General features: G+C 45.2%; 1 protein-coding gene across 1 annotated transcript in view; it reads left to right on the forward strand.

Annotated features, from left to right (window-relative positions):
• Positions 1 to 7,192, forward strand: part of LOC146808836 (D(2)-like dopamine receptor) — a 224,237-nt gene extending 217,045 nt beyond the window's left edge. The window contains exons 7-8 of the mRNA XM_085614242.1: positions 4,130 to 4,478; positions 5,269 to 7,192. Coding sequence (XP_085470368.1) covers positions 4,130 to 4,478; positions 5,269 to 5,465 — 546 coding nt within the window. The 3' untranslated portion in view covers positions 5,466 to 7,192. The remainder of the gene's footprint in view (positions 1 to 4,129; positions 4,479 to 5,268) is intronic.
• The last annotated feature ends 4,075 nt before the right edge of the window (positions 7,193 to 11,267 follow it).

Here is an 11,267-nt window from a genome sequence, read left to right on the forward strand (position 1 = left end):
TGCAATTGCCACATTTTGTGTTGCCTTTAACCATGCTGTTATCCATTGTCGTCTGCCTATTTCCTGATTCATCTCTATAAGTGTGTCCCAACTGGTTTCGGAGGTTTATATTTCTTTTAAATGCAAAGAGGGGTCTCTCTAGTTTGATCTCTTCCTCATCATTCAAGATGTTCCAATGTCTATTGATTACATTTTTTAACCTATTGCTAATCCCATAACACTAGCTGACAAATACTATTTTAGTCATCTCCTTTTACTTCTTAGTACCGTTTGGCATGGCAAAACCTGGCTCGTTTCAGGGAATGAGACACTAGTTTTCCGAGTAATCCTCTGTCCATAAGCTTAGAGTTTAAGACTTCAGCATGTTTATAAAAATTCTGTAAATCAGAACAATTCCTCTGGAGACGGAGGAATTGACTGAATGGAATAATATCCTTCTGGGATTTTGGGTGGAAACATGAATAGTTGAGCAAGGTGTTTTTGTCCATCGGTTTAGTGTATAGTTCCACCTCCAGTTTTCCTTCTTTTTCCTTTACAGATATGTCTGAAAAAATCAACTTTTTCTTTGCAAACACATTTTCAGAGAGAGAATGGGGCCATTTCATTGTAAACACGTTTCTTCTCAAATTTGCCTACATATAGGCAGGCCAGACTGGGAGCACAGGTGGCCCCCATGCTAGTCTCCTTCTTGTGGCGAAATAGCTGATCCTTAAATAGAAAGATATTGTTTCTCAGGACCATGGTATAGTTAACAATAAATTCCTTATTTGCTCCCTCAATTTCTGTATTCTCTAAAATCTCTTATCACTTGAACAGTGGATTCTTGGGGGATATTGGTATCTAAAGCCTCAATGTCTAGTGTAACCAGACACTGAGTATTTTGGTTAAAGGATTTATTTCCAGGAGAGTGATGATGTGAGTAGAATCCCTCACATATGATCTCAACTTGCTGACAAGAGGTTTCAGGAAAAAGTCAACATACTTATTTAGAGGTGTTACATTGCTTGTACATTACTCTCTTTTGTTGTCCCTTTCCCTTTAATTCTTCTGTGTACGTTTAACTCTGGCACCTGCCATTCAGTTAGCTGTGCTTCCAAGTAGAAATGGAATTCTTTTCATTCTGATACAGGATCTTCATTGAGCAGTACTGTTCCTTATGGAATAAACATCTTTAACCATCTACTGGACTTCCTGCTTCTTTTATATGGAATTTTACAAGAGGTTCCAGGAAAGAGCTCAGAAAAGTGACAATGTGTCTTAAAGGTGGATCCATGCTGTCTTCGTGGATTTTGGGTAATCCATAAAGAGCCAGGATTTTAGGTTCTTGGATATTCAAAAATGTAAACTTCTCTTCACTTATACAATTTTGCTCTTTAGCTTCCGACAAATGCTCACGGCATTTATTCACTAAAATTGATAGCTCTTTCACCTGAACTTTTTCATAATGTTCCTCTACTTCTACAAGTTTGTATACCCTTTTTTTCATAATCCTTGGTGTCAAAAACCACAACGCCTCCCCCCCCCCCTCCTTATCTGTGGGCGTTATGGTAATCGTGAGATCTTCCTTTAAGCTGCTAATAGCTTTCCTTTGACTCTTGGATAAGTCGTGGGAATGTGGATATGCTTCAGTAATGCTTCCCTGAAACCCTACCTCCACTGCTCTTTCAAAAACCTCTATATTTTCTACGACGGACCCAGCGTACAGACTGGATAGATATCAAATGGGACGAGAGGGGTGCCTGGGGGCCTTATACACCAAGGTCCGAACAGGGAGGTATCTGGGCCCTGTGGCTCAAACCGTAAATATCTGGCATCAGACAACCAAACGTCTGGGCTGGACCGGGGTGCTGACTAGGGCCACGCCCCTATGGTCCTCTCAAAGACTGGGGTTACTATGTCACCATCTGGGTTTTGATAAGTGGGATGCCATTGGCCTGTCCATTATAGGAGATTTAGTTAAAAAGGGCAAGATCCTTACATTCAGGGAACTACAAGAGCAATACGAACTGGCACATGGGGAGATATTTCGCTATTTGCAGACCCGCCATGCTCTTACGGTAGCGCTCCCAGACATGACAAAGGTGCCGGAATCATCTCCCTTAGAGGACCAGTTGCTTTCTGAGCCTATCCCAGACAGAGCCATATCACTCACATATCGTAAATTGTGCAATAACCTACCAGATTCCTTTTGAAAACTCAGAGACCACTGGCAAGCTGATATTGGACAAATTGAAGATGAGGACTGGCAAACTACATTGATGTCCCCAAGGGAAGCAGCCCTAACTCATCGTTTTCGATTGATTCAATTGAAAATTTTACACAGGACATACCTTACCGGAGTTACCCTAGCCAAAATAGGGACGAGACAGGACGCGCTCTGTTTGCGCGAATGTCACCAGGACGCAACTTTCTATCACATTCTATGGGACTGCCCCCAAATACGACCCCTATGGGAGAGGGCGACAACACAGATGCAGGACGCATTAGGGAAACAAATCACCTTAACACCACCAATGGGAATTCTCAATATTTGGGAGGCCACTGGTCTAACAGAAGTGGAACAGCAACTAGCCAGCCTGGGCTACACTTTGGTGAAAAAAACTATTGCAATGAAATTGGGGGCAGCGGAACGACCATCGACTAAGGTTTGGGCAGCGGAGATGGACACGTTTATGATTGCAGAAAAAGATGTCTATAAATCTAGCGGTTGTCCTAAGAAATGGGACTAAAAATGGAGCGGGTGGAATACACGTAGGGGGGAATTCTGTGTCTCACCAACTGTGGAGATGGAAATGTCGAGAAGGAGGGGACATGTCCATAGGATGATCGAATGAGTCATTGTGCACTGTTATGTTCAAAGAAAATAGTTATATTTGGATTGGAAAACGTGCAAATCTTGATCTGTAATTTTACAATCTAAAATCAATAAAATATTTTATTTAAAAAAAAAAAAAATCTATGTTTTTACCCACTTGTGCTAATGAGGGAGTAAAAGTGGACTTGGGTCTTAAACTCGATACATTATTCAGCCTTCTGAAAGGTCTATTTTCAAAAAATCTTTTGAATCTTATTTTTCTAAAAAAAGATCTAAGATCTTTCTCTAAGTGAAACCTATTCACCTCAGCAGTAGGCCCAAAGCTAAAACCTTTTCCTAACACATCTATCTCAATTCTATTTAGGGTTCTGTTAGCTAAATTTATAATCGATGCCCTATCTACTGCCAATACCTTTGAGTGCCAGACTGTGCTAGGGTGGAATCACACCAGTGTGTAACTCCTTACGGGGTCACAAGAGAGGTCTGGTGAACATTCCCTTTCACCAGAGTGAGATGACGGTGGTGTGTGAGGGGGTGTGGAGCTGTATGAGAGGCCAAGTTCATTATAAAGCGCTAAGAAGTGATCTGGTTACAGCATCTCTTGTACTAGACCCTGGTAGGGCATCATAGTGTATTGTATGGTAAGGGGTGTCAGGGCAGTAGTGAGGGCAGGATAATACCTGGCGTGTTATGAGTTATTCTGTTATAGTGAGGTTGTACAATACACTATTAGGTTGAGTTCCCTCGTGGGATGGGGAAGGCACTGTGTGTTGTGGTAGAGGCAGTGTATTCTGGTTATCTGGCGGTGTGCATGGCTTCCCTTGGTTTAGTATACTAAGGTATAGCATGCTGTGGTCTGCCATGCTATCCTGTGGTAAATTATACTATGGTAACACTTATTTATGGCATGGAGTAGTATCATATGCTATATCATGGATGGCAGAGTATGCGACTGTATAAGTGCTATGCTATGTTGTATAAGGCTGTGGTGGATTGTGGTAGTAGACAGCTGACTGGTATGGAAGGGTGGTGTTGGATGAGGGTGGTTATTTTGTGCTCAGGTCGGCATTTAATGTTATGATGTAGTTGGGTCGGGTAGGTATTTTGTATGTCATGGTATGGTGCTGTAGAGTAAGGATGCAGAGTAAGGTTGATTACTGTATATGAGATGTCCCCTTGATGGACCCTCTTTCTGGCCTAGTGGTGGACTGTGGGGGGCCTTGGAGGTTGTTCTCCCACCACCCTGTGCAAACATTATTTTCTTATTGTGAACTGTATAGCTCACCCAGCGTTCTCTTCTCGAACCTTTTGTAGATGTTGGTCCGAGAAGCTGCCGTACACCCAGAGCCATCCGAACAGCGTCCATTCCTCAGCCGGATGAGAGGAAGCCAGCCAAGGGGTCTGCAGCCTGCACTCCAGATGGCCACCCCCACTGCTTCCTGCGCCCTGCCGAGCAGCGCCGGGGCTTTTTCTGATGTGGAGACCATGTCAGCACCAGCTAGAACTGCCACCCTGAAGCTCAAGCGTAGCAGAGCCACCCTTGCCTTCCCGGGCCCTCGGGCAGGAGAGGAATCCATTGCCCTGTCTCTGAAATCTGTGGCCAAGGGTCGGATCTCCCAGCAGAAGGAGAAGAAGGCCACCCAGATGTTGGCCATAGTGTTGGGTGAGTGGCCACAAGAGGTAATGATAGCGGCTGTGCATTCCTTGAAGCTCAAATGCAGTTTCATAACCAAGACTGACTGTGGCTCGAGGGTCGCCAAGCATTCCAAGAGGTGCACCATGCAAAACCTACCACTTTAAAAGATCTGCAACCACTGTGTAGGTTCTCTGTCTCATATGATCTGCTCACAGTTGAGAAGTGCCTGCACTTCTCCATACACAATGGCCGCAGCCTCTCTAATGAGGGCCGAGGCAGTCTGAGGGTATGTAGATCAGCCCTATGGTGCTTCCATGAGGAGCCCTTCTGAGAGTTGAGATCATTGAGTATCAGAAACCTTGTTATTGCATGGTCCCATCAAAGTGATTGCAGCCATGCGGACCAGTGCCAGGTCTATCACCTTAAAAGTGTGGCAGCTCTGCTAAGAAATGCATGTACTGTCTCAAAGAGTGACAATTCTGCTTAGAAATGCTGTGTTTATCCCAAAGACAAGTGCAGTCTTTGCATCTGATTAAAGTATGGCGGAGCAGTTTAAAGCGTAGCAGTCCAGCTGCGGATGGATCATAAGGAGTAGTATAGCATGGCGGGGGAGGTTTAAGAGGTGATTGATAGATTACTAGTGAGACAAACTGAGATTCATCCCTCCAATAAATGTCCTGTGTGATGTCAGAGCAGGTGATCTTGCTATCTGTGTAGATCTGTACTCGAATAGCACGAGACAGCTTCCAGTGACAGAGGCTATGTTACCCTCTTTAGTCATACTTTCCTAACATATCTCTCTCCCTTCTCATCCAAGGCGTCTTCATCATCTGCTGGCTGCCGTTTTTCATCACCCACATCCTACGCGACCACTGCCGGAAGTGTGACATCTCAGCTGAGCTCTACAGCGCTGTCACCTGGCTGGGCTATGTGAACAGCGCAGTCAACCCCATCATCTACACAACCTTTAACGTGGAGTTCCGGAAGGCTTTCATCAAGATACTTCACTGCTGACCCCTTGGTGCTTGCTAAGCGAGATAGTCGCCGACATGCGCAACCCTCCGAATGGGGAATTATAGATGATCCCACACTGCTGAGTACATTTCTACTCTGCACATAGAGCGATCAGCCAGAACGGGCACCCAGCCAATGAGGAGTTGAGCAATATCCTACCCTCACTGCTGATACCCCTTCCGGCCGTGCCTTCCACTCCTCATTAAGAGTATTCATCGAATGTGCTATGGAAGATCTTGTGCCGCTGAGCTCCACCTAACGTGAATGATGAGCTTTGGGACAACATGGGTAGCTATCAAACACGGAGAGAGAATACCATGCGCCTTCGGGCTACTCATTGACATACACAGTAACCATAGGACAGCATTCGCTTAACTTGTGGAAATGTTGCAATGCAGAGTTCAATCCTCCATGGAGAATGTGTTGCCTGGATTGAGTCTCATGAAAGTAGACGTACAGATGAAGCCACTAACCTCGATATTCAAAGACCATCATGTGATCTCCAAAACCTACCAAGCTAGAACTCTGTGTTCCACCCAAAACCCTGAAACTGGGCTACTGCGACCTCCTCACGGGGCTCCTGATGCAGTTCTCACCGCCAGGCTTCATCCATCAAGTGACGGATTATTGGTTCCAGGGAAGACCACCCAACCAAAGATGGCGAACTTCTGTGAGCAAACGTGATATCAAACATGACGGCCTTGGTGACCACCCGCCAGTCTACATGAAGTTTCGAGGGATATTTTGGAGTCTGGAAGGGATGTTATAGCCGCTTTGTCTCAAGATTTATAACTGTGCTGAATGGGTTTACCTTGTGAATAAAATCAGTCTTTTACAGGAACTGAACCAATATGCGGTATAAAGGACTAGTCTAGAAGAATCCTCAGCATCCAGAACTTTTTTGCAAGAACCACTCTCCTGCAAAATAACAAGTACGAAGCGTAGCTGGAGGTGGCCATATGGCCCTTACCACTTTCAGCAGACATTGGAAACTTTCCCGACTTTGCTGTTTCTGGAGCAGTCAGAGAGGAATAAGCGTGATGTACTGGTTGCACTAGGACCAGACATGTCCTGGAGCCGAGCCACAGTACAGGATGTCATGACGCTCCTAGTCACTTTCCTGAACCAACCTAATGATCTGATTGGATGACGATAATGTGCCATCTCCTTTTACTGGGACAGAATCCCACTAGGACCTTCACTGCTGGTACCTGTGGTTGGGTTCTCATCATTTTCACAAATTCTATTGGCTGCGAGATTCTGACCTTTAACTATATTCACTTCTATTGGCCGTTTTTGCCTCAATTCCCGTCGCACATTGGATCCCAGTCTCGTTTGTCTCGTACAATTGGATGATATTCTCTTTAATCTCTCTCATGATTGGCTGATGCAGCGCTGCGCCCCTTCCTTGGCAGTCAGTATTATGGTTCACAGGTGGATCCCTACAGCTTACCATTTCTGCTTCTTCTGAGCTGCTTCCGTGCCCCGCTTGGCTGCTGCTGGTCTCCTGGTAGTCAAGGGCACTAGATCTGGAGGAAAGGATGCTGTGCGTCCCAGGATCCAAGCCCAACCCCCAACCTGAGCCTTCGCAGTTACTCTGCACTGAACTTTGTTCAAGTTTACTACAAGCTGTGAGGATCTACATTCTGCTAATCAGACAACAAGACACTTCCAGGCCCTATTTCATGGGTGTGTATTCTAAAAGCTTGCAATAAACAAGTGAAGAAGAGTTGACCAGGATGGGTGATAATTTGTCGGAGAAAAACTGTTTCTGGAGTTCATTTTGTGTGTTGTAGGTGGGTGCTTCTCACAGATATTAATTCAGGCGCTAATCCCAATGTAAAGAGACCAGCTTCTTGCATCCCTGTGACACGATGGGGCATATGTACAAGCCCCTATTACCACAGAAACGTCACTTTTTCCGGCATTCCTGTGGCAATAGGGGCTTTGCCTTACTTACAAGGCAGCGTTAAGCCTCTTAACGTGGATTAACGCTGCCTTGTAAATAAGGCACCCTTTCACGCTACATGAAAGGGGTGGGCAGTGGGTGTTGCGGTGGGCGTTCCACTGCAACACCCATTGATTTCAATGCTGCCTCCTATTTACAAGGGTGGCATAAATAGGAGGTAGTGGCTAAATTAAGGCCAGAGAAAACCTCGTCAAATTAGCAAAACAAGGAGGACTGCTTTATTTCTACTCGTCTTTGCTTTTTCCATGTGTGCTGCCTTGTGCAGCCCACATGGAAAAAGCAAAAAGCCTTGGATTGTTTATGTGCAGGAAGTGTCCCTTCCTGCCCATAAACAATCTTTTAAAAAAAATACATTTTGTAACTTCCATGTGTGCTGCATTAAGCAGCACACAGAGAAATGACAACACCGCGTTTAAAGATTGTTTATGTGCAAGAAGGGACACCTTCCTCCACATAAACAATCTTCCCCTGCACACAGACACCCTTGCACTCCGGTGCAAGGGTGCCTGCTTTGGCGCTAAGCTACTCAACTTAGCACCAGCGCAGAGGGAAACACAGGGCTGCACCATATCCTTGTAAATATGCCGCAGCCTTGCGTTTCTGAAGTGGCGCAGTGAGGCGTTAAGCCATGACGGCTAATGCCTCACTCCACCACTTCTTTGTACATATGGCCCAATATTTCAGTGAATGTAATGGAACTTCTGCACCTGGGGAGTTAGTAGATGTGGCTTTCGCTCACAGAAGCGCCTCGATTTCTATTTGGGAATAATTATAGACAGTTCCAATCAGTAACCACAACTGTGATAAAACACACCTTTGAATAAAGACAAATGTGAACAATTCACTTCCAGATAGGTGTGTACTTTTATATTAGTGAATAGAAACGCAGATATGGAGCCATCATACAGTAAAACACTAAAGTCAATGCACCAGCTGCTTTGAGTAAAATAAGTGTCCCATGAGCACAACAAACAAAAACACCAATACTACCTGCATCAAAACCAATGGTGTCTTTTCCACTTCTCATTAAGCGATGCAAGCTAGTCATGGAATCCCACATCTAAAAATGATGGATAGCTACGTCACATCACCAGCTTACACTACCATGATGAAAAGTACCATACAAGGATGGAAAGCAGGTCATTGGTATTAAACCACTCATTGGGTAACTTCCTGTGCCTTTGGGGGAGTGATATAATCTAAACTCATTACAACAATCCAACACAATGAGTGATGTGAAAAGAAGCAATGCAGCTGGAAATACTTGGACATGACTTAAACTGTGCAATGTTGATGGTTAGAGCAAATATTAAATAAGGTAAAATAAGGTAAACCCGCCACCCGGATGGACCTCCATTGACTCCGCTTGTCGGCCTGCATCGTCTTCGAAGCTACCTGCATCATTTTCAAAGACATCACAACCAGCACCCCACTTATCTTGCAGACAAGCTCCCCATCTCTTGTGGTTCTCGGCACCCCCGCAGCACGGTCGCCATCAGGCTGCGGACTTAGAAGTACAAAAACACAAGACAGCAGGCCTTTTCCATATATGCACCCAGGATTGGGAACAACATCCCCGCATCCACCAGGACCGCCCCAACCCTGCTCCAGCGTAGGAACGAGTAGAAAGTTCACCTCTTTAGAGACACCACATCACAATGTATTAACCGTCCACAACTCGGCTTCCTTTCCTATTACTTGCCGACTCTAAGCTTGCCTTTGACCCTGTGCTGGCATCCGCTGCCCTTGGTTTGCACTGTAGAAATGCCATGTACATACATACACCGCCCTAGGGTTACACCATAAGGAATACACACTACAAGCTTGTGTATTTATCGATAAACGAAATCAAACTTATTTAAAGAGGGGGTTTCATTCTACTGTGAAGTCAGCAACATACATTAACCATTATTGTTAATTACATGGTGCCAAAGGATAAATAAAGACCCTTGCCCTTAGATTTGTTCAGACGGAATCCTATTAATTGATCTCAATTCACAGGTCTTCTTGTAGATAGGGATTGGCACCAAAGCACACGAGTGGTTGCATAGGAACACCCATCCACCACCCAAGGAGCACTTCCTGCACGCAGAGTAACACAAGGTGTCTCATTGCATGCGTTGCATTACTTTGGGTTTCAATCCAATGTGAATCTTGGTTTTCAGTAAACTGTAAATCCCACCAATTGATTTTGCGTTGGGTCTGTGTTGAAAAAGTAATGCAAACCTGACACAGAGCCTTAGTAAATCTGGGCACTAGAGTTTTGCATAAAAAATTTCCAGCGCTTACTCATGACGATGTTTAGAGCTACAAGTAGTGAGTTTCATGCCAACATCTCCTCAGAGATACAGGTCTCTTTTCCCCCACAAGTGTGAATCACTGGTGCAGAACCCCTATGTCTCCCCGCTTCTAGGTTTCTTCTTCTAAATGATGAAGCATCTTGTCGTCCTCATTGGCCCAAGTGTCACAGGCCCCTGAGGGGTTGTTAGTTTGAATTTGTTTATGTCGCTCCCAAGCACAGTGCTTGACTCTACCAGTGAGGGGCTTGCACACCCAGGGCATCCCACTCTTCGTAGGAGAATCCTACCAAAATAAGCATTGCACATGTGAGATGCATGCGGAGGCCCTTCCTGGAATTCTAGTTGGTGCTAATGGCCATAGAGGTAGTTATTTACTCCCAGAACCCCTCAATGTCACAGCTGTTCTTCAATTCCTTCTCCTCTTTGTGCAGCCCTGGCTCACTAGGCCTTGTCAGAATGTGAGTTGGATCCGTATAAGCTGCAACGGGTCAAGAGGAGGTCTTTGTGTTCACACTACTGGCTCAGGTGTGTCCAGCCGGTCAGCCTGGGGCCAGCAAGAATATGGTCCTTTGAAAAGGACGCCAAGGTCAGAGCATCAAGTGGTGTGGGCCTATAACCGTCTACGTTAGCCTCTGTCCAGACAGTCTCAGCAACAGCTCTTGATTGGATAAGGACTGTCTACTGAGGTTCCACTAACTTCAATGACTAAATTAGGACAGGAAAACACACAAAGAATAGATGCACTTGGATTTCATTGGTCTCCTTCAAATATTTGAGTGTAGCTCTGCACCTGATTGGCTTGTTGGTCTTACACCAGAGTCCACTGGATTTCATTGGTCTCCTTCAAATATTTGAGTGTACCTCTGCACCTGAATGGCTTGTTGGTCTTACACCAGAGTCCACAGCTTTGGGAAATAAGCAGGTGTCTGAAATTAGCCAATCAGTGAATCTGTCACTTCCTGCAAGTTCCTGACCAATACAAAGGAAGGATACAATTTTGCCAGGACCCCAGAGAACTCTCTTTCTTGAGTGTTTTAAAAGAGTAATACTAACCGAGCACAAAGAGTTGTGTTGGGATATATTTTCCACCACAAATCATGGTTTGTGTTGGAGCGTTGCCTGAAGTAATGAAAAGTAACACTACTTTACATCAGGGGGGTATACTGTGGGCGTTCCCATGCAGCGCACATGGGTTTTGATACAAATCCTGATCTACTGACATTTGCAGACAGGGATTTGTGCTAAAAAGTGACATCTCCTCGAGCGAGGGGTAATTGTGGAGCAAGGTTAAAAAGTCTCCAAACATTTCTAAATGTGCATGTGTGCTTCACTGGACAGCACACATGCACAGTGGGACAAGTGTTATGTACTGGAGGGTCCCAGACCCAGAATGCACACACCCTTGGAATATGGTGAAAGGGTGTTTATGTTGGAGCACTGCAGCCTAAGGGTGCCAGCGCAGGGTGTGGGCGTTGGAGCACGGCAGCTTAAAGGGCACCAGTGCAGGGTATGCAGACAGGAGGACAGAGGCCT

Source organism: Triturus cristatus, chromosome 7, assembly GCF_964204655.1.
Source record: "Triturus cristatus chromosome 7, aTriCri1.1, whole genome shotgun sequence".
NCBI lineage: Eukaryota > Metazoa > Chordata > Amphibia > Caudata > Salamandridae > Triturus > Triturus cristatus.